This window comes from Sus scrofa, chromosome 1 (assembly GCF_000003025.6).
Source record: "Sus scrofa isolate TJ Tabasco breed Duroc chromosome 1, Sscrofa11.1, whole genome shotgun sequence".
Classification (NCBI taxonomy): domain Eukaryota; kingdom Metazoa; phylum Chordata; class Mammalia; order Artiodactyla; family Suidae; genus Sus; species Sus scrofa.
The window spans coordinates 37,781,495-37,806,342 of record NC_010443.5 but is presented as its reverse complement, the minus strand read 5'-3'; the positions used below and the strand labels follow the sequence as shown (position 1 = coordinate 37,806,342).

Below are 24,848 nucleotides of genomic sequence, written 5' to 3'. Positions count from 1 at the left end.
TTAGCAGAGCTAAACTGATGAATTTTTTGAAGCTCTAATTTTAAAAAATGTAAAGCTTCACTGAGAAATAGAAGGGATTTTACATAAATATTATTTAAAACTACTTTTTCGTTTGTTCGTTTTTTGGTTTTGCTTTTTAAAGCCACACTTGTGGCATATGGAAGTTCCCAGGCTAGGGGTCCAATTAGAGCTACAGCTGCCGGCCTACCCCCATAGCAACATCAGATGCAAGCCACGTCTGCAAGCTACACCACAGCTCATGGCAACGCCAGATCCTTAACCTACTGAGCGAGGCCAGGGATTGAACCCGCAACCTCATGGTTCCTAGTTGGATTTGTTTCTGCTGTGCCATGACGGGAACTCCAAAACTACTTTTTAAGGCTCTATAATTTGAAAACAAAGATGGCATTGTGCAAGTGTGACCTTTAAAGATATACTCAGGGAAAACAGCATATGAAATTTATTATGCCCTGAGTGTTAGGAGTTCAGAAATACAACTTGTTAGCAAATGTGAAAAGGGATGTCTCCTGTTACAAGCTGACTTGCATTATGTCAATTTATTTCTCTTTTAGCATGAAGTTATAAAATATTCATATATAATCAACATATGTTTGTAATAGAAGCAGAGGAAGCACTGTGTACTTAATAGCTGGAAATTATGAAACCATATTTTGTGATTAAATCATCACTGTTATGTGTGTAAAATATTCAAATTAATCTATAGAACCATATAATCCTGCAACATGCAAGGTTCCTATAGAATATTGTCAGAGCTTAGACTTTTATCGCTCCCTGTGCAGAAATGTTATTGGACTAACAGCATTTTTGTTGCCTACTCTATTTTGAATGTTATTTTAGAAATAAAGACTGTTAAAAGAGGTTAGAAATTGCAGTCTTCACTGTTTAAATTAAATAATAAGCATTCCACATAAAGATTTTTAGAACACAATGAAACGATATTACAAACATATATAAAATAACCGAAAATTGTATGTGAAATTTTGTGGCAAATGAATTATCAGTGCCAAGTTTGACTTTTTGAAACAAGTTTCCTGTCAAAAAATTTTGATATTATTTTAAAGGACAAATGTGAGTTGGCCCAGAAAACAGCTAAAACAAGCAGAAAGACTCAGACATGCAGGAGGGTAGACATGATTGAGCTGTCAGCAAAGAATACAATTGACCCTCTGGTTTTATCTTTAAGTTTATAATCAGAAGCTGCTTAGCATAATAAAGAAGCAGGTATAAATCAAAATCCTTTCTTCATTCAGTCAAACAGGTTCCTTTTTTGAGCTTTGGTTATGAATAAGTGTGCCAGTCTCATGGTGCGGTCATGAGGCTTAAAGGTGCTAATCTCTGTACAAAGGTTGGCAAATAATGGGCTCTAAACAAATGTCATTCTTTCTTCCCTTTATAGGTCACATGCAGCACTATGCTATGTGACCAGGAAATTTGTTAAGCTTTATTATTTCCATATTACGATATCAAATACATTATGTAGTCAAAAAGCCGAGCCTGTGATGAAGTAACCTTTATTTTGGGTGCTCAGCAGTTGTCTCTAAACATGTTTTCTCCTAGTGCTCAGGTGGTTTAATGGGTGCAGTGGGACCTTGGCCTACTTCATTCCTTCATGCCATTCCCTGTGCTAACCAGGTAATAGTCCCAGGAATTGTCCCTCAGAGTCATTCACTGAAACAGGCATGATAGGGCACGTGCTGGGCTAGGGGAAAAATTATCAGGAAGCCAAAGAGCTTAAGCTTCAGACCCTCACCTACACAAGTCTCTCTTGGGCTTTATATCTAAATTGTGTTTGAAATGTACTTGCTTCTTCTTTAAGAGGGCCCCTCCAACTAGATAACCTTCGGGCCCCACACAATCTCTGGACTCTCACTGGGTCCACTCTCACTGGACTGCCAGGGTAAAAGAAAAGAAAATTAGATGTCAATGTTAAAGAGACAAGGTGGCCAATAGCAGGAAAAACAAGTTTTGCTTTTATTGACCAAATGGTGATTGGTAGTTACCCTTGACCACAGATGCTCATGTGCCCTTGACCACAGGCTAGCCTGTACTTATCTAGGGAGGTACTCTCTCATCTAGCTTAAGAATCACGCATATGGGAGTTCCCATTGTAGCTCAGTCTTAACGAACCCGAGTAATATCCATGAGGCTGTGGGTTCGATTCCTTGCCTCACTCAGTGGGTCAGGGATCTGGCATTGCCGTGAGCATAGTGAGTATAGGTTGCAGACGCCGCTCAAATCTGGAGTTGCTGTGGCTGCGATGTAGACTGGCAGCTATAGCTCTGATTCGACACCTAGCCTGGGAACTTTCATGCTGTGGGTGCGCCCCTAAAAAGACCAAAAAAAAAAAAAAAAAAAAAAAGGAATCACCCATATGAAGAGGTGAGAAGGAGAATCACCAATCACCGTGCAATCAGGGAGCATGCAGTTACATAGCCCAGATGTTTGGTTTCTCATATTTTTAGGTGGGTAAAGGGGAAGCGATATATGGAGCCAAAATTATATTGCTCTGACTCGGTGTGTCCCAGAAACATGGGCTGGACACCATACGTATATTATCAAATTTTTATTTGCATGTAAGACCATCTAAATTGGGAGATAAGATATAACCTCAGTATTTACAGGTAACTTGACAGCAACAATAGTGGGAGGTGCTTAGTTGCACAGGTAACATTGTATACACAGGCCTGTAAAGGCATTTGCAAATGATACTAGAGCTGAAAACCAAAATGCTGTAATTCCTGCTGTCATCTCCTCCCACAAAGAGAGATGTCTGTTTCTTTTTCTTTTTTAATATCTTTTCTGGGGCCACACCCATGGCATATGGAGGTTCCCAGGCTAGGGGTCGAATTGGAGCTGTAGCCGCTGGCCTACCCCAGAGCCACAGCAACGCGGGATCTGACCCGCATCTGCAACCTACACCACAGCTCACAGCAACGCCAGATCCTTAACCCACTGAGTGAGGCCAGGGATCGAACCTGCAATCTCATGGTTCCTAGTCAGATTCGTTAACCGCTGAATGGGAACCACGATGGGAACTCCAGAGAGATGTCTATTTCTTGATATTTATTCACAGAGAGTTTTACATAACCTTTTCTTTTAAGGAATCCTCTTCATCTCTTCTTATTCCCCAAGCCACCTCATTTGCTGATCATAGCCTCAACAAAATATACTTTCACAGCATTTAAAATTGCCTTCTAATCACTGAGTTAGATGTATGTCTAGAAAGATAAGTGGAATGTGTTTGGAATGTGTTTGTTTACATCTATATTTGTCAAAATGAGCCAACAGCTTGAGCATGTGAAATGTTACTGAGCTTTACGCATGTTAAAGGGTTTGGTACAAAGAGGGCCTTGGAGAGTGTGATTTTAAGGGAACTGACAGCCTCAGGAATGCTATAGGAGACTTTCATCTTGGTGAAATATAAGTGTTGTTGCATACATTTTGCCAAGTTTTATTTTATAAAAAAAGAAATGAGTAACCTTTTTTTTTTCTTTCCCTCTTTCACTGGTACAGATCCACATCCAGAGAACTGAAGGGTGTGACCATATGACCTGTTCACAGTGTAACACTAATTTTTGTTATCGATGTGGGGAGAGATACCGCCAACTCCGTTTCTTTGGAGACCACACATCAAACCTCAGCATATTTGGATGCAAATATCGCTACCTCCCAGAGAGACCTCATCTAAGGAGACTAGTGCGAGGGTCAGTCTGTGGTGAGTGTCCGACCTGACTCATAGAAATCTTACCCAGTGAGATCCCTCTGTGGCACAGTAGATGGAGGATCCAGTGTTGTCCCTGCAGTAGCTCTGGTCATTGCTGAGGTATGGGTTTGATTCCTCTGCCCAGCACAGTGGGTTAAGTATCCAGCATTGCCACAGCTGCAGCTCGGATTCAGTCCTTGGCCTGGGAACTTCCCTAGGCTCTGAGTGCAGCCGAGAAAAAAAGAGAGAGAGATCTTCCCCAGGAAGTAAGGAGTGGTGATAAAAGAACTTAGAAATGTACGAGGATAGCCGTCATAACCGGAGCACCTGCCAGAAATTCTAGTAGAGCCTTTGTCCCCAAATAGGAGGAAGATATTTTCGCTCCCTTTGATATTAAAATTAAAAACCAAAGTTTGGGAGTTAATTCCCATTGTGGCTCAGCAGGAACAAACCCAACTAGTGTCCCTGAGGATGTGCGTTTGATCCCTGGCCTCGCTCAATAGGTCAGGGATCCAGCATTGCCATGAGCTGTGGTGTAGGTGGCAAACGCACCTCAGATCCCGTGTTGCTGTGGCTGTGGCGTAGGCCGGCAGTTATAGCTCTGATTTGACCCCTAGCCTGGTAGCTTGCATATGCCACAAGTGTGACCCTAAAATAAAAGACAAAAAAAGAAAAAAAAAAAAAAAGACAAAGACTAAAGTTTGTTAAGACACTGCTTATATGAGCAAGCAAATTTTGTTTGAAAAACAAATAATTACACTGCAGAAATGTGCAGTCAATATTCTCCAGAAATTCTATTGTAAGCCACTCAATGAGAGGGGACAATGGCACATTCATTTTTGTAGTGATGACACCTAGCAGTGTGTCTTACACATGTCCTTCATCCAGCCATGGAAGACATGCAGTACAGTTTTAAAAATTCCTGTAATGGAGTTTCATTGTATCTATATAGTTGATAAGTCAATGTATATATTTGTATATATTTCCATTGTATTAATAGTTAATAGCTAACAATTAATGAAATGACGATCAAATGCCCCCATTGCATACAAACCCAAGTTCAAATATCCAAGTGCAATGCTTTTATGGATTGACTTTTTCACCCTTTCTTCATCCTCAATAACATACAATCTCATACACAACTATGCAAACTTAAACACAGATTCCTGCTCTGGCCTAATGTCACCACCTTTTTGTGATCAGTGTTCTTCTGGCCCCAAAGTTCTTCTTCCTACTCCTCTGGAATATACCCACCCTGGATTTCTTCCTTTCTTTTCTTTTCTTTCTTTCTTTTTTTTTTGGGGGGGGGGTGCTTTTTAGGGCCGCACCCACAGCATATGGAAATTACCAGGCTAGGGGTCGAATGGGAGCTGCCCGCCTATGCCACAGCCCCAGCAACACAGGATCTGAGCCGAGTTTGACCAACACCACAGCTTAACCCACTGAGCAAGGCCAGGGATCAAACGCATATCCTCATGCATCCTCATCGGGTTTGTTAACCACTGAGCCAAGAAGGGAACTCCATCCTCCTTTCTTTTTTCATCATGCGGAACTTCATTATGTCTTCTCCGGCGGCCTTTCTAATGTTCTGCAATACTTTTTACCATCATCCACATTTCTCCCTTTCTACTTACTTGTGCCTAGTTGCTCCATTTCATGAAAGTCTCTTTATATCTCTCTTTGACCCTCCATCACTTCATTTCTGTTGTAAACCACTCCCCTTGCTAGACCCCTGTGACAGCTAATCAGAACAGAGCTGGTGGTAATGATATACTTCTGTCAGGTAAATGATAGAACATTTGTTTTAAATTTCACCTTATCATGTGCCATCGTTTTCTAAAATCTTTTGTGATCTTTATAAAAACATGCTTACTGAGGAGTTCCTGTCGTGGCGCAGTGGTTAACGAATCCAACTAGGAACCGTGAGGTTGAGGGTTCGGTCCCTGGCCTTGCTCAGTGGGTTAAGGATCTGGCGTTGCCGTGAGCTGTGGTGTAAGTTGCAGATGCAGCTCAGATCCCGAGTTGCTGTGGCTCTGGCATAAGCCAGTGGCTACAGCTCCGATTTGACCCCTAGCCTGGGAACCTCCATATGCCGCGAGAGCAGCCCTAGAAAAGGCAAAAAGACAAAAAAAAAAAAAAACGCTTACTGAACTTTAATTAAACATAATTTTCCACAGCCAACAGCATTCAATATAGTCAGTTCGCTTTTAGTGATTTTAGGTGCTTCTCTGTTTATTTGCCTGTAATGGTATGTATTAGAATTATATAAGCAATAATATTAGCTAAATAAGCTTTGGAGCTATATCTAGGGAACCTAGCCCCTGTTTATAACAGTACCACCATGAGATAACAAAATACAAATTGTTTTGAGCTTTTTGAGTGATAACCTATTTGTAAGTTTATATAGAGATAGAGAAAGAGAGAAACACAAAAACCAAAACCCTTATATTTCCTGCATTGTTAGTTCTTTCCTACTTCAGTGCCATTTTGTGGCACGCTGTTTCCTCTCATTTTTTATTTTAAATAATCTTTGATTTGACCATGTTTTTTTTTTTTCTTTTTTGTTTCTGTTTAATCGTTCTTAAATAAGGAAAGTTATTTCCAGCCCTTTTTGTCCAGTAATATCTTGGATGCATTCACTTTGAGTCCTCTCACTATGTGCCCAGATGCCACGAGAATCCCCTTCTTAGGTCATAAAATAGAGTGAAGTTATTTAACAGTCTGCAAAATGGACAGCCCATAAATATTGTCAGCAGGGAAGTATTTTCTTTGTACAGCCTCTTCTGTTTTTATTTAAAATTAAAATTTTTATGGTCAGCTTTCTGTAAATGGTTTTTTTTTTTTTTTTTTTTTTGGCCTGTTTTCTTTGTCTGTGTATGTATATACTTGCATGTGTCAGAACAAACCTGACAAAGTAGGGAGCAGCTGGCCTTTATGCTAAGCTCTCCTACACATATTTCCCCACCTCCAACACAGCTGCCTCAAACTGCTGTTGGACCATCGCCTCAACTGGAGAAGGAAAACATGGACTTTTCTCCTGTGGCCAAACAAGGAAAAATGCAATAATTCATTTTACCCACTACATGCTACAAAATCAAACAGAATAATTTTATAAGCAGTGTTCTTTAATAAAAACAGCAATTTAATTTCAAACATCCCATCACCACAGAAGGCAGGAAAAGGAGTTACTCTGTAAGTCCCAGAGTTACCTTCTTCCTGCCATGTAAGAGAGAGGATGGATGACAGCAAAGCCCTCCCCTCCGTCCTTGCCTGCCCCACAGTTTGGGACCAGCATGGGCAGATGTCCTAGAACAGCAGCAGAGAAAGGGCCTGCCCTTCTCTCACAGCTGGAGGATGGGAAACATGGTCTATATTCCATGTGACCATGTGCCCAGCTACAGATGAGAGGTTCTTCCCCTAGAGAATGAAGGAGAACAGGGATTTGAGGATAATTAGCAGCCTCTGACATGTAGGTTTCTCCATGGCAGGGATTAGGAAGATTATTCAATGAATGGTGTGGGGAGTAAAAGTGGCAGGTGAGTTCCATTGTAGCTTATTGGTAACAAACCCGCCTAGTATCCATGAGGTTGCGGGTTTGATCCCTGGCCTCATTCATTGGGTTGAGGATCCAGCGTTGCCGTGAGCTGTGGTGTGGGTCACAGATGCAGCTCAGATCCCAAGTTGCTGTGTCTGTGGTGAAGGCCAGCGGCTAAAGCTCCGATTTGACCCCTAGCCTGGCAACTTCCATATGCCGCAGGTGTGGCCCTTAAAAGACCAAAAAAAAAAAAAAAAAAGTGACAGAAAAAATGCCTGATTCACATATTATTCCATACAGACATTCAAAGTATTAAATTAAAGCATATAATAATAAAGAAAATACAGGTCTTTAACTGATGATGTTTTTTGTTTTTTGTTCTTTGTTCTTTTTAGGGCCGCACCTGCGGCATATGGAAGTTCCCAGGTTAGGGGTTGAATCAGAGCTACAGCTGCTGGCCTACATTCGCTACAGCTTCTGGCCTATGTTCGCCACAGCCACAGCAGTGTGGGATCTGAGCTGTGTCCGTGACCTACACCACATCTCATGGCAATGCCAGATCCTTAACCCACTGAGCAAGGCCAGAGATCAAACCCGCATCTTATGAATCCTAGTAGGGTTCGTTAACCGCTGAGCCATAAAGGGAACTCCCTGATTTCTAAATGGCAAATAATTCATATGAACAAAAGCAATGGAGCTCCCCTCCAAAAATAAATGGCTTGGAACCATAACCGAAGAAATACAAATAGCCAATAAACATCTTTAAAAAGATTTGGTGTTATCTGTAGTCAGAAAAATTGTAGATTAAAATAAAATGGGATTTTTTTTTTGGATTATTAATTACCAAGTATTCATTACTCTATGCTGGGTGTCCATACTTTATGCAATAAATTGGAAGTTTTATACAATGCTTTTACAAAGAAATTTGATAGTAATGTGAAAGACATTTTAAGACATGATAAATCTAGGCTGAGAGTGGTTTATTTGCAAGTATAATTTAATATAGAAAAGGAAACAAAAATTAGAAAAATATTTAAATAAGATAGGATATATGGATATGATAGAATGTTATTTCAGCTATTGAGAATGGTATTTTTAAAATGATCTAGAAATAAGAGAGTCTGTGCTTATCTGTACTCAAGACAGTTTTTTTTTGTTGTTGTTGTTGTTTTTTTTGTCTTTTTGCCATTTCTTGGGCCACTCCCTCGGCATATGGAGGTTCCCAGGCTAGGGGTCTCATAGGAGCTGTAGCCACCAGCCTATGCCAGAGCCACAGCAACGCGGGATCCGAGCCGCATCTGCGACCTACACCACAGCTCACGTCAATGCCGGATCCTTAACCCACTGAGCAAGGCCAGGGATTGAACCCTCAACCTCATGGTTCCTAGTCGGATTCGTTAACCACTGAGCCACGACAGGAACTCCTAACTGTACTCAAGACAGTTTTTAAAAGTAATCATGGGAGTTCCCATCGTGGCTCAGTGGTTGACGAATCCGACTAGGAACCATGAAGTTGCAAGTTTGATTCCTGGCCTTGCTCAGTGGGTTAACGATCCCACGTTGCCGTGAGCTGTGATGTAGGTCGCAGACACGGCCCGGATCCGGTGTTGCTATGGCTGTGGCATAGGCTGGCGGCTACAGCTCCGACTGGATCCGTAGCCAGGGAACTTCCGTATGTCCTGGGAGCAGCCCTAGAAAAGGCAAAAAGGCAAAAAAATAAAAATAAAAGTAGTCATAAACATTTATCAAACATTGACTGCATGATTATAATAAGTTTATTACTTCCCAACGGGAGAGCACATATCTGACTCTGAATTCTGCGATAGTTAAAAAAAAAAAATCAGTGCTGTTACTTTGCAGTCATGTTGCATCATTATTATGAAAATATATTGATAATTAAAAAGGGAACATGAAGGGAACATGAATGAACATACTGAGTTACATGCTACAGGAAAAAACAGATTTTTTTAAAAATGTGCAAGTCAATATAAACTCAAGCATAGCTTTAAGAGTGTATTAAGTGTGGAGTTCCCATTCTGGCCCAGAGGGTTACAAACCCAACTAGTATCCATGAGGATGTGGGGTTGAAAGATCCAGTGTTGCACTGAGCTGTGGCGTAGGTCGTAGACGTGGCTCATATCTGGTGTTGCTATGCCTAGTGTAGGCCGGCAGCTGCACCTCCAATTCAGCCCCTAGCCTGGGAACCTCCATATGACACGGGTGCTGCCCTAAAAACAAAAACAAAAAGATCAAGATCAAGATTACTCAAGATCAAGATTACTAGGTAATGACAAGGTATTAACTACTAGCCCCATTTTTGAGCCATTGCCTTTAACGTTAGTAGGATTCCAGTTGTGAACTCTGCTGTAACTAGAGCTTATTAGAATCACTACTCGGTTATACATTTAAGAAAAAAACATGCTGCTTGATGCATTTGGCATTCTTACCAGTATTTTAGCCTTCTTAGAAGTGCTTCCTTTTTAAGTTTGTTAAAATGATTCAAACCTTCAATACATCGCATGTTGGTGATTTTCTTTAACGATAGCATTAAAACATCCCACTTGTAATTCAGTGTATTCAGTGTTCATATTGTTTGCTAGTTTTCTTTGGACCCAGGAAATAAATAAATCACTTTTTCAGATGTGGGCATGGACAAAGCCCTACTAGTTCTCCATTGTGTGAGCTAATTAGATTTTCTCCTGACAGCTCAGAATGTGTCACTCCTTCATCTTTCAGAATCTTAAAAATTAAAAAATGGAAGCGATCTAAAGGAAAAACACAAAGATGAATGGTCCTGGTTGATTTAAGTGAGCCAGTAGGTCTGGAATCTTTTTGGTTGTAAAGGATAAAGGATTTGTGAAATCTATGACTCATGTGCCCAGAATTTGAGTGAAGTTAACTGAATTTACACATGTATTTTTTTCTACACTTGATGCATTTCCTTAGAGAAATATTGCCTTAATAATCAGACTCTACAAAAATAACATACACTGTGATATTAAAAAACCTTGCTGAAATTGGTTTTTGTTGTGGTTTTAAGACTCTCTAAATGGTTTGTCTTTTTTTTTTTTCCAGCTGGAAAATTATTTGTTGCACCTCTAATCCTGGTTTTGGGATTAGCACTAGGGGCCATAGCAGTTGTCATCGGTAAGAAATACTTAATGTATCTGAGATAAGATTTTTCTGAGTGCCATAGAGAGACTATGAGTGTAAATATAACAGTTTGAAGCAGTTCTTAAGTAGATGTGAAACTTGGTGCAGGCTCACCTCAGATGAGCAATCAGCATATGATTGGTAGAATCAGAGGACCATGTTGTGTTTCATATAGGATGTATTTATGTGACACTTTTTTAGTCCATGAACACTTTGATTCATGTTTCTTATAGAGCATTATTAACCCCCTTTTAATACCCAAGTTAATGTAACTAAGTATTTCAGCAAAAGAGTCCAGTGGAATAGAATCTGGATTTTTCCAATTCTGAGTTCAGGTTGGAGCATCAAAGAAAAGAGGCTCTACTATACCTTTGAGTGTCTGGTTAGTTCTAGTTTTTACTAGAAAGGGTTCTCTGGGTCAAAAAGATACTATTGATGTATATAGGAACACATACCCAACATATACTTGAGTACTGACAAGTGAAAAATATATCAATGATAAATATCATTTTATTCATACAAGTATATTAAAAATATATTTTAAAGCAGTGGTTCTCAGTCTCTGGAGTGCTTTCTAATAACCTTGAGGGCTGGTTAAAAACAGGTTGCTTAGAGTTCCTCTGTGGTGCAACAGGATCAATGGCATCTTAGAGTACTGGAACATAGGTTCTATCCCCTGCCCAGCACAGTATGTTAAGGATCTGGCATTGCTGCCGCTCTTGCTTAGGTCACAACTGTGGCTCAGATCTGATCCCTGGCCCAGGGACTCCATACACCTCAAGGTGGCCCAAAAAATGAAAAAAATGAATAAATAAAAAATAAAACAGGTTTTTGGTTCCTACCCACAGTTTCAGATTCTGATAGGGGGCTGGACCCATGGATTGCTAGTTCTAAAAAGTTAAGGGATGCTGATGCTGATGGCCAGGGACTTTAGAGAGTTTTAAATTAAACACTGTAGCTAAAAAGCTGCTTTGATGATTGCTCCCTGTAGTAGATAAGATTTCTTTTTTTCCCTAAACAAATTGATTTTTATATGTAAAGTTCTATTTAGCAAGTTATTTGCATTTGAGGACCGAAAGAATTATAAAGGAACTGGTAATATTTAGTTCTTACAAACAAATGAGACTTTATGAAATAGATACTATTTTCTGTATTTTACAGTTGAGGAAATTAAGGTTTACTAGGACCTCATAAGTAGTAGACTGGGAATCAAAGCTGACTTTTGCACCACACCCCATGTTCTTAAGTAATACACTATACTACCTGAAACGGAAGCATGAATGTCAGTGTGCAAATGATATGACTACAGATAATTAAGAGGACTTTAACCTAAATTTTGATATCTTGATAAAAAAACTCATATCCAAATTAGTATTGTAGACTTGGTTAAAAGGGAGAGAGAGGGCGCTAAAGAAAAAGAATAAAGAATGAAATCTTGAAGAGCTAAGTACATGTCATAGCATGGCTATCTTCCCTTTTTTCATGTATCCCTAGATAGTGATGGTAAATAATTGGCAAAATGAAAATTTGAAAACAACAGAACATTTTCAAATCTAGGAACCTAAATGCCTGCCCTCTTTACTAGCTTTCCTCTCTTCTTTATCTCCAGGTTTATTTGTATTTCCTATCTATTGCCTTTGTAAAAAACAGAGAAAACGATCACGGACAGGAATGCACTGGTAAATGTGGTTGATTTCCTGCACCTACACTGATCCAGGTGGGAGCTCCACAGAATTGGACAGCAGCCCGGGAGTTAGAGCTTGAAAACCGCCGACAGAAACCGCCGTCTCTTGGCCCCATGCATCTCCGCAGGCCTCTTTGACTCTAGCCGCGGTGCATTCCTCACATGGTATCCTGTCCTTTCCTTATACAGATTGCTGCTTTTACAAAACGGTCACTTTCATAGACTCTAAACGTCTGTATCATAACTCTGATCTTCTTAATGGTTCTTGGAAGAAAATGTTTTAATTAGAACCAGTTATCCTCAGACCTGTCCGAGCAGGCGTCTCCTGGGCCCTGCCTCAACTGTCTTATTCCCATACCTCCCCGCAGGCCCTCTTCCGAGACTTGTGTGAGTAACTGAAGTTCCAGTTGTACCAACGAGCAAGGCCACTTTTCAGAAGATGAAGACTCACTGTGTACACCTGTTGTCATCTGTGGCCCAAGCAGTAGAGTTTTTTCATCCTGCAGATGCTAGAATCATTAAAAAAATCTCAATGCCCAAAAGGAAACTAACGAAACTAAATTAATAAGAAGAATCACAAGTAACTGAAGTGTATATGTGTAGGGGTGTGAATGTGTGTATATATACATATCAATATGAAAACTCAGTCCAATACCTTGTACTTGTCAAATTCCATGCCTCTACACTATTTTTCCATATTTTCATAAATATATTTAATGGTGATCGTTCCTTTGTGGGCATAATTTGGTAATGTACTGAATTAAAGTCAAAGTCAACATAGACCACGAACTGTTTTGATGTTGACCCTTTCCTATGCCTTGCTCTCTGTCTCAGACACACACAGAAATTTGTGCAATGTCACCTCCTCAAGGATTATCAAACTTTATAAACTGACAAAACTTATAGGCTGCTTCTAGGAAATTCTCAAGACCTGAATGTTCAGTCTCTTCAGATTTCTTACATGTTGGCATACTTGCTTCACTCAGTAGTTAATTTAAATGACTTTGCTGCAGAGAGAACTGCTGAGACCTTTAAACAAACCCCTATTCTGCTATTATTTTAACAATCTAGTGATTACATAAATATGCTTTAGGTTAAGCATACAATACTATCTCAAACCCCACCCTCTTCTCTCTCCCCTTTCTCTCTCTCCCCCTCTTTTTTATTTGTCCCCAAGTTTATCATAAAAACAAATACTATGTTTGAAGGATTTTTTCTTATGTTTACTGCTCAAATGCATAATAATGTGTTGGTATTTTCTTATGGAGGGTGATTTGAAACAAAACTTTTTGTGTTCATGGCTTTATCTAAAATATAAACTGCTTTTGGAGAAGGAAAGAAAAAAATGAAGGAAATACTTTCAGGATGTTTTACCAAGCTGAGAAGTTTTTTAAAAAATAAGGAAAGGACAAGTAATCTATGATTTTTTTTTTTTTTTTTTTTTTAGTTTGTCTTTATCATGAATGTTTATCAGCAGAAGGGAAGTAAAGACTTCTAAGAAGCCTAAAGTTTCCACTTGTTTCCAAATCTATAACAGTAGCTATTGGCATAGATGCAGCATTTATTTGTTAATAACTTTTTCTGAATTTAAATAGATTATGTGATAAAACATGCATTAACATGGATAGTTTGTCTTTCTGGGTTCCAGATTATAAGAACATTTATCATTTTTATTTGACCTAAAAAGTCCATGATAGTGAAGTTTGCTTACCTGGATAACAAGCCAGCACTTCATTCTTTCTGACTAAAACTCAGAAGAGCTATACTGCTGGACTAATCTATTTCTAGTTTGAGGAGGGTGTGCCATTTATGGTCGTGGAATAGCATGTTTCTAAAGCATAACATGATACAAGAAGAAGTAATGCTCTAGTTTCAAAAATTCATCTTTCCATTCATCCAGCCATCTATCCACCCAACAAATATTTATTGAGTGCCTACTGTACGTGTTCTAGTATTGAAATGAGAGAATTTCTAGCCCTAAATCTGTGTAATTCTGTCATAAAAGTGCTTGATTTTTATAAATTGGTCTTAGCTCTTAGTTTGATGATGTGTGAGATGATGAATTCTAAACCTAGTGGATGTGTTTGTGTGGAATATGTGTAAGTATATATATTTAGATATACACATAGCTGCATATGAATACATATATACCAACTAGCTAAATAATATACTCTCTGGTCCTGGATAATCTATTTTCTTAGGTTATTGTCTCTGTTGTCTTTGGCCTACTCAGGGATTTTTATTCCTTTCTTTGAATAACATCACTTGGAGATATTTTTATATTATTTGGAAATGTTCCAATTTTCCAGTTACACAGTGGCATCTGTTGTCAGTGAAGGTTCTTTTATCAGCGCCAGCGACAGTGTGCAGTTTTGCACAGGATTTTCATTTTTCTATTGCATAGATTTAAAAAAAATTAATGTATGCATTTTTTGCTTTCAAAGTTGGTATATATCAGGCCTTTCCCTGCTAGTGACTTAAAGAAGTTATTTGCGCATTTTTTTTTTACTAAGTATCATTACAATCTTAAAAAGGGAGAAGAAAAATAGAAGAGATTATCTATATGTTAGTGCCAACATTGAAGGTAAAACAATTGTACCTTTTGAGAGAAATTCTAAAAACGGCTTTGGAAAAAAAAGCAGGCACATAAAGTAAGTATCTTTTTATCCAAGGCTTGTCCTTTTTATATGTTTTCATTGTAAATTTAATATATGCTTGTTAAAGGAAATCAAACCATATGGAATTATAAAGTACTAATTCCTCTGCTTTTCCCCACCCCTTATTTTCTAGGGGTAACCACTGTTAATGGTTTGGTATACATCCTAGATACTTTCTACAAATATACTAATAAGTAAATATGTGTGTGTATGTACGCATATCTGTGTATTTATTAGTTTTGTTAGTCTTGTACAAATAGAACAATAATATTCTTACTGTCCTGTGACTATTTTTCATTTTACTATGTATTGGTAGACACCTTTCCATAAAAGTTTAAATAGATTTACCTCATTCTTTTGTAAATCACTACATACTCCATCGTGGGGCTGTACTTTTTATTTAATTAGTCCCCTATTGAAGACATCAAGATTGTTTTCACTTCTCTATTACAAAGCATTAGTGAAGATCCTTTACATATATTTTTGTCACTACGTGAACATTTTCAAAAGTTTTTAAATTTGGTTTTTATATTTGTAATAAAATTTTAATGCATTTTCAATGAACACGATCATAGAGATAATATATTTGAGACCCTTTTCTAGGAGAAAAAAAATGTGTAAAAGTGCATAATTTTTAAAGAAAAGCAAGCATCTTTTGCAGGATAATTTCGCCCTGTGCTTTATTAGCCAAATAAGTATCTTGCCGACACCTATTAAAAAATTCATCTTATTCCAGTGAAAATAAAATGAGGTGAGATGTCTGCAAGATAATGTGAGAAAGATGCATTGATGTTTGGGTTGCCTAGTTTTAAAACTTGAGGGATTTAAACGAAGTAGCCAAAGTGATCATGTTGGTCACATTTTTAAAAACACTGTCCATGTTCATGCATGTTGCTCCACAAGGAACTTAATTATGCCATTGTGAAAAGTAGGAAGCAATATGTTGGTAGTTATGAATGACTGCATTATCCATAGAAAAATTAATTTGACTGTATATAAGGTTTGGTAGTTTGGTGGATGATCATAAATCTGGAATAACATGAAACATTTACAGTGAATCCAGCAGTTCACTAAGAACTTCTGTATGTGGAGTTAAGAAGAGGGGACAAACCTTTTGACACAAACAACATTCTGTGCCACCACCTTGCTTTTCTGATAGGTGCTATTGGATCCTAACAGTAGAACAGACTGGAAAACAATCACAGATAATTAAACACCAGTCAGGTTAAAAACAATCAAAGCTAATTAAACCTGATAGCTTTAATTGTACTTTCCTTGCTATGATATCAGGATTCAGTGGTGCCTGTCAGGAAATTCCCTGTGCGTGTCACCTATCACTTCTTGAGTCCCAAGGCCCCAGATGAGCCCTTATCTTTCTGTCCTACCACCCAACTAGGTGGCCCATGGCTCCCCTTGAAGACCTTCCAACTATTCTTTGAGTCCCTGGTGACCCTCCCCAACCTCATTTTTTTTTTTCCTCCACTCCTCTGAAACTCTGGTCAGGTCCTCTACACTGGAAAAAAGGAGGAGAGACAGGAGGAGGTTAAAAAAAACTCACTCGCATGTGCAAAGCACTAGCTTTCCTTCTGGATCTTTGTCGAAAGTACATCTGCCAACACATGGATCTAGTTTCTCCCCTGTTAAACAATGCAGTTGTTTTTAACATTAGGCTTTTATGCTGTCAAATTCATACCTATAAAAATGGCCTATATATTATTAATTGGCATACTTCATTAAGTACCAAAATTTAAAGATTCATGCCAAATGCCATTTTATATTTGAATTTTGTAAGCAAGCTATGCATATGCCTTCCTGTGAGTCTTCCCATTGGATTGTATGCTTAGCCTCTCATATTTATCTATCCCAACTATTGAAATCTATCCCAACTATTGAAAGTAATCTTTCCTGTGGTCAGCTTTATTGTTTTGTGTTAATACCTATTATAAATATAGCCTTAAGATCCAATAATGCACTTTAGAATACTTGTGCCATTTGGGTACTTTGACAGCATTGAAGAAACTAATTACAATATTTTAATGGAGACAGTAGAATAACAGTATTAGAAAGTATAGGTCCACCTCTTTAAATTTGGTCGCAGAGTAGGGGGGTGGAATCAGAAGCTAAAAATTTAAAATATACCTGAAAAAAACTCAAGTTTCTGAAATTTTAGTAATCCTAGAAATTGGTTATTAGGAGCTAAACATAGCAAGTAATCAATACTTGTTACCTAATAACTTAGTTGGAATATTTGTTTAAAATATTAATTTCTACTGCACAGTTTTAGCTGCATTTTTATTTTCCATGAAATCTGTAAAATAAATTACACTGACTAGTAAATCAAAACTACTCAACAACCAAGTTGAGCATATTTTGTTTTTCAAATCATTGTATTTTAATGATGCCATTTTCCCTCCTCTGGAAAATAAGTTGCATATCCCATTTTAATCTGAATATCTATAATTATCACTTTAAGAAAACTGAAGTAATTTCATAGATGCATTCAAATATGGTCTGAACAAAATCAGAGTTCCAAATTTGGGGAGTATTCAAGATTATGAAATGCTACCTTTTCAATGCAAACCAGGAATGCAAACTTTTAAAAGAGATGGGGCCTCCTTTGTAAGTGATCTAGAGGGTAGAACCAATACGCATCTCATGGCCAACTGTGGTAGGGGCTTTTACGGTACATCATTATTCTGAGACTGGAACTTTGGTCACCTTTGTCAAAATCCAAGAAGCAGAGTCACAGTGGTGTGAGGCTTAACTGTCTCTTTGGAGCATTATCTGAAGGCTTCATATATAACACAACTTACATACATACCCTCATACACAGTGCCAAATTTAGCAGCATGTAATTATGTGTATCATAAACTATATTATTTTTTAGCTAAAGAAGTGACTATTTTGGAGTTCCCATTGTGGCTCAGCAGTAACAAACCCAAATAGTATCCATGAGGACGTGGGTTAAAGAATCTGGAGTTGCCATGAGCTGTGGTGTAGGTCATGGACGTGGCTCGGATCTTCCATTGCTGTGACTGTGGGGTAGGCCAGCAGCTGTAGCTCTGATACAACCCCTAGCCTAGGAACTTTCACATGCTGTGGATGTGGCCCTAAAAAGACCAAAAAAAAAAAAAAAAAAAAAAAGTGACTATTTTGAAAATAATACGTTTTTTAAAGGCAATAAATTAAAAAAAAAAAAAATAGGTTGCCACTGCCTTTTTTCCCATTGGCCTCTTCCTTTTAGCTTATAAGAGAAATTTATTACATGTATGTAACTCTGCATCACTTAGATTACACAGATTTATAAGCATAGAAAACATTTTTTTGTTTTGTTTTTCAGGTCTGTTCTACATTTTTGTCACTGTTCCATCGTCTTAAATGACTTTTTACCTCCTTGTGAAGTGATACTCACATACTTCAACATCAAGTTTCTGTTTTCTTCATAAATTTCCTCATTATCTTGCTTTTTCCCTCTGTAGTCCCCTTCCCATCCTGACCACATGTAGGATAAACTCTGTCTCACCGATAACTCTTTTGACTCTAATGAAATGAAATTCAAACTGAAAGGACCACCAGGACCCTGGTCCTGGTAGTAAACATAATTTACTTTGGCTTTTTTTATTTGTAAGTCTAAACATCTCAGGAATATTTGGAACACTGTCCCTCTTCTTGATAGGAGTTGGAGAACCCTTGCTCTCTGACAAGAAGTAAGATGAATGAGAAGATGCCAGTTGGATCAGAGAGCCTAGAAATACTCTAAAACCAAGTTTCAGAAATTGCTTCATGACTATTGTAAGGTCAATATTGTGTTTGCATATTAGTTGGACAGAAAGTATGTGTGGACATTCATCCAATCTGGCCCCAGGTCATTCTTGATGCATCTAAAATGTCCAAATGTGTGTTTGGGGGTCTTTGAACAAAAATCCCACAGGTTGGACTTGGGGCTGGATTTATAATAGTGTAGCATTTGTATGTAAGACTTGACCATGGATTCTAACTCTGTGAACAGTTAGACTTATTGACCATCTAAAGTAGATGGCCTTGAAATGTGACTGATATTAGCCCTATTCTAGATAAACCTTTTGTCATTTGCCAGTGTTCAACTTTTTCATTGATATGATATAGATATTAGCCACACTTGAGATATATTTAGTATAGATTTATTAAATGATATGGAAATAGTCAAGGGAGTACCAAAATTGGGTGTTAAAAAGCCCCAGAAATTGAGGAGATGATGTCCCTTCGGATTCTTCCATGTAGCTGACAAAATGCTGTTTTTCTCGGTTCCCCGTAAAGTTGGGTGTTCACCTTATGCCCCAGCTAGAGAAATAGTCTCAATGATCCAGTCAAGTTCTTAAAAATAATATTTTATCATTAACATATTACTTTCTCTATATCCAAATATACTTTTATTGTTTCTTTAGAGTTAATAGTATCTAAATATTTGGTATAAATATCTGAATTTTTTCAGTTTATACAAAATTAGCATGCTTTATGTTCCTTTATAAAGAAAATTCTAGATAAAGTATAATTTTTTATCAGCTGTTTTGAAATCCTTTTTCTAAGACCTATTTTTTTAGGTTCCATATAGCAATAGCTTAATTTTGTTTGATCATTTTCATCTAATTAAAGTTCTGTAGATCATCTTGCAAAAAGTAAACAAACCAATTTTATATTTCATGTGAAACCTAGAACACTAATTGGTATATATGTATAAAACTACCCTGACAAGGACAATCCATTACCAATTTTTAATATGAAAATTAATTGACAATCTTATTGCTTATGAAAGAAATTATTAACTTAGTAAGTAGTAAATTCTAAGAGATCACAGAAATAATCTTGCATAGAAGGAATGCAAAAACAGTGGCTTAAAGATTTATGTTAACGTATTATTTATTAAGAAGCCACAACTGTTAGTTGTTTTGTTTCTGTTTTAAAGAAAATTGATTATAAGATATATTCATGAAACAAATATATTTATATGTATATATATATTGCAAAATTGTGGGCCTATTAAATTATTCATATTTTCTTTCTCACAAAGAATTTAAATTGCTAAAAAGAAAACATTTGGGTGTTTAATCTGCCATTACTGTATATCTAGAAATTATAGTTCTAAAGAATAATTGTCTGTTTGAATTACCAGAATACAATCCATTTTAATTATTTTTTCTCAAACAATAGCAAATGAGAATTTCTTAATTTTAAGATGAATGACTTTCACTAGTAGTTTGTTCCAGATTTTGTCCATAGTTTCATTACATGTTTTACATTTTTCTGTAAAGTTTGTAGCCATTTTACAAATAACGTCATAATATTTTTCATATTTATATACAAGCCTGGTTGAAAAGAGATTTTCCTTACTTTTTCAATGATAAGGAAAATACTTATGTAATTTTATTTTTTAACTTTTTCTACATTTCATTAGTCATATTATTAACTTTGGTATTCATAAAACTATGTGGAGGAAACCATTTTAAATATATTTTTGGAAAGAGGCATGTAGAAATAAAATAGAAAATATTAATATTCTTTTGTAGAAATGCCTAAAAGAAAAGTGGAAGGGAAAAAATAATTCTGTTGAGACAAAAATGTTGAAAAATCAGGAGTGTTTAAGACCTTAATTTCTTCCATTTTTAGAGTACTCTTCTTATTTCCAAATGATTATTTCATGCTGTTGGTTCTGTGAATTGTGCTTTTTACATAATATATAATTCCCCCCCAACATTTTAGTGTCTATACATTCATGTCTGAAAAATAAAGAAGAAACTAGTGAATAAAAGTCAGAGAAACTGGGTGTATTACCATTTTCCAATAGCACTAATGTATAGACCCTTGAACCTTCCGTATGGTGCTTTGTGTGATGAGAGTATAAAACATTTATATATATATATATATATATGTTATTAGTGCCTTATTTTTTTCACTTGACTTTATTTCTTATCTAAAGAGCCATATATTCTTTGTGAGTGTTCCTTTGTCCTCTTTTTAAAGTGCTGATGAGACCATGTATCTTTAGGTATATATACGTAGGCATCTATTACCTTCATTCACTATAGTCTCTCTAGAACAGCAGGTTAGCCAACATAGTTTTCTTACAATTCATTGTTCATTTTTAAGCTAAAGTATCAAAAAAGATCTTAAGCACCATAAATTGAAGCCATTATAATTGAATTGTATTTTTAAACTACCATAAAGAATGCCCATTTTTAAAGTTTAAAGCGAATTGGAATGGCCATCAGTCTTCATCTATAGCTCCAATTAGGACAAAATTTACTTTTTACAAAAAGCATTAAATATAAAAATAATTATATGGTACTTTGGGATTTTGACCAGTTCCCTGCCATTTGTCTTTGGTAATATTTTATCTGTATTCTACTTCCACACAGATGTTAGAGAACAAAGGTGTTTGCCATTGACCTGGAGTGTTTCATTCACAGTGGGCTTTATCAATATTGAGACATTTTGTACAATATATTATCTTGCTCTTCTTGGTCTTTGCCTTTTGTGTTAGTTTTATACAAAAAGATGGTTTTGTTGTATTCTTCATGTACCATAGTATGTAATTCAGCATTTCCTGATGAATGTATAATGGATAATTAAAATAAATCATTTGCTTAGAAAAGACAAAGACACAGGTTGTATATGCAAATATGTGTAAATATTTGACAAAGAAAAAGAAAGGAAAAGAATCTTCCTGCCAACAGATATGTCCTGCTGGACAGGACGTGGAAATTAACAGATTTTTTTTTAAGCCGTGAAATTTAAAAATCTATTACCTCAAGAATTTTCAGTGGATATGTATCAGTGTACTGCACCTTATCAGTAAACACAGTCCCAGTTGCTGCTGGCAGTAAAAGCAACCCAAGTGTCAGATCACACAAATTATAGGGGCATGTCTTTCAAAAGATGGATAACGTGTGCTATTTTGGAGTCCAATTTCTATAACATCCCTCTGGCTTTTGGTTGTGGTTGGGCTTCTATTTTTTAATTGTTTTTGGTTGATTGTTTTAGGACAGAAGGGTAATCTTAATTATGAGATGAGATCTCATGGAGGATTGTAACAATATTCACTCTACTTGGATGCAACCTATAGTGGAAACAACTACTTTGACTGTCACTGTATGAATTGTATGGATTCCTGTGGAGGGCTGTTTACTCGCATGATGTGTGCAAGACCTCATGCAGCATCATCTAGCAATGCCTAATAAAAGTTTTCAAAATAGAAGACTCTTGGGTTTTGTTTTTTTTCCCAATAGATTTGGAATTTAAAGAAACTAAAAGGTAAAATTTGGCAGTGGCAAAATCACATGTACGTAAGTAAATTTGGGCAGTTACTGAAGTTGCTTCTGTGCTAGATTCTGCATATGGAGAAGCAGGAGTGAAGAGAAATTCATGAGTGTGTTTTTTGGAAGGTGGATTTTTTGTGTTGCTGGAGCAAGTTTTGTGAAAAGTGCACAGAGCAATGACGATCATTCTGCATGGAGTGTAATAAAGAAGCAAGTAGTATGGAAACAATTTGGCTTAGGATGGTGATTGCTCTTTAGGCAAAAGGGGCTCGTCTGGATTGGGAAAAGTAGAAAACACTAAACCATTAAAGCTAAATATGGAGTTCCCGTCGTGGCGCAGTGGTTAAGGAATCCAACTAGGAACCATGAGGTTGCGGGTCCCGTCCCTGCCCTTGCTCAGTGGGTTAACGATCTGGCATTGCCGTGATCTGTGGTGTAGGTTACAGATGTGGCTCGGATCCCGCGTTGCTGTGGCTCTGGCGTAGGCCAGAGACTACAGCTCCGATTGGACACCTAGCCTGAGAACCTCCATATGCCACAGGAGCGGCCCAAGAAATAGCAAAAACACACACACAAAAAAAAAAAGCTAAATATATATGTCTTCCCTTAAACCTAGCAATTCTTTTCCTAGGTCTGCAATTAGGGAAACAGGGCATTTGTTGGACAAAGGACATGTATAAGAATTCTTATTAACAGTAAGGTAGATAAGAAGGGGGCTTGGGATGGAAATGCTATAAAATTGGTTGTGATTATCACTGTACAACTATAAATGTAATAAAATTCATTGAGTCAAAAAAATTTAAAAAACAGTAAAGTAGTTAAGTATATTGTGGAATATTTATACCATGAATATTATAGAGCAATAACAATGGAAAGTAGTAATTTTTAAAATCTACAGAGCAATGAACAAAAATATGATTGAATCTCACATTGTTGAGCAAATGAAGCCAGATACAAAAGAGGATATACTTATATGATGATCAAAATAGACAAAACTATACAAGAATATTACACAGCCATCAAAAAGAATGAAATAGTGTCATTTGCAGCAACATGGCTGGAACTAGAGATTATCATACTAAGAAAAGTCAGAAAGAGAAAGAAAAATACCATATGATATCACTTTTATGTGGAATCTAGGATACAATACAAACCAGTTTATCTATGAAACAAGAACAGACTCACAAATACAGAGACTTGTGGTTGCCAAAGTGGAGGGGGGTAGGGAAGGGAAGGATTGGGAGTTTGGGATTAGCAGAGGCAAACTATTATATATAGGGTGGATAAACAGCAAGGTCCTACTGTATAGCTCAGGGAACTCTATTCCAATATCCGTGACAAACCATAATGAAAAAGAATAGGAATAGTGTATATGAATAAGTATATATAACTGAATCATTTTGCTGTATAGAAGAAATTAACATGGCAAATGAACCATACTTCAATAAAATTATTTAAAAACACAAAACAAATTTTTGTAAAATTATTACAAAACAATGTCATGTAATAGAAGTCACAACACTGGTTACTTTAGGGGTGGGATTTATTGACTAGGAAGGGATAATAAAAACATTATATTATTTCGTCTACGTGTTAGACAAAGTACTAGTAGGAACTTAATAGAAAATAATTAGATTATTAGAAATGAAACTTACAATAGGCCAGATTTTAATCCTCAGATCCCATTGAGGTAGGTTTGCAAAGAGGTTAAAACCACAGCTGGGTGGCTAGGCTGCTGTACTCAAATCCCAGCTCTGCCTCTTGCAGGCTGTGTAACCTCAGGCAAGTTACTTAACCTCTCTGTGGCTCAGTTTTCTCTTCTGTAATGGGGATAGGAGTACATGCCTGCAAATGAGCTGTGAGAGTTAACTGAGTTTCAAAACAAGTAAAGCACTTAAAACTGCCTTGCTCTTAACAAGCTTTCAATAAATGTTAGCTCTTCTTCTGTTAGTGATTGTTTCATTACGAACATGCTGGCCCATACAAAATAATTTATTGATATCAGTCACAAGTGCTAGAAGGTGCTAGCTTAGTATCATTCCTAGACATCGTTTTGCCAAAAGGCAAATTATTTTAATGGGTAATGCTTGACATGCACCTGCTACGTGTTCACATAGTATGTCCACACATGGTTCCATAGTGTAGCAGTTATCAAGTCTGCTTTACATATAGTATGTCCACATGTATTCTTTATAATCCTTACAACCACCCTGCGGTGTTGTATTATCCTCGTTTTACCCAAATAACAAAATTCCAGGATTTGTTTGAAGTCACCCTGCAAAGGTTTAATTCTAACTCAGGGCTGCTGCCTGCCAGTAGGAAGTTCCTTCCCCTGGGAAAATTCTTAAATCTTTTGAGAAGAAAGAAAGAAAGGAAGAAAAGGAGGGAGGAAAGGAAGAAGAAAGGGAAAGAAGGAAAGGAAAGGAAAGGAAGGGAAGGGAAGGGAAGGGAAGGGAAGGGAAGGGAAAGGAAAGGAAAGGAAAGGAAAGGAAAGAAAAGGAAAGGAAAGGAAAGGAAAGGAAAGGAAAGGAAAGGAAAGGAAAGGAAAGGAAAGGAAAAGAGAGGGCGGGAAGGAGGGAATGAAGGGAGAGAGGAAAGAAGAAAAGGAGATACGCTTTCGCAATTTCAACATCCTCCCCAGTGCTCGTCACAAACAAATCAAGATTGCCTTTGTCCACAGCACAGGAGGCATAGAGGGCATCTCTGAGCAGGTGCCTCCAAAGAGACCTGTACCGCGCACCCTCTACCAGCGCGCGCGGCGGGCGAGCCAGGCACACCCGATTGAGTGGGAGGGGCCCCAAGG

General features: G+C 37.3%; 1 protein-coding gene across 1 annotated transcript in view; it reads left to right on the top strand.

The window, feature by feature from the left end:
- The window catches only part of RNF217 (ring finger protein 217), a 127,764-nt gene extending 105,780 nt beyond the window's left edge, over nucleotides 1–21,984 (top strand). Inside the window, exons 4-6 of the mRNA XM_021072754.1 lie at nucleotides 3,535–3,736; nucleotides 10,335–10,406; nucleotides 12,022–21,984. Coding sequence (XP_020928413.1) covers nucleotides 3,535–3,736; nucleotides 10,335–10,406; nucleotides 12,022–12,095 — 348 coding nt within the window. The 3' untranslated portion in view covers nucleotides 12,096–21,984. The remainder of the gene's footprint in view (nucleotides 1–3,534; nucleotides 3,737–10,334; nucleotides 10,407–12,021) is intronic.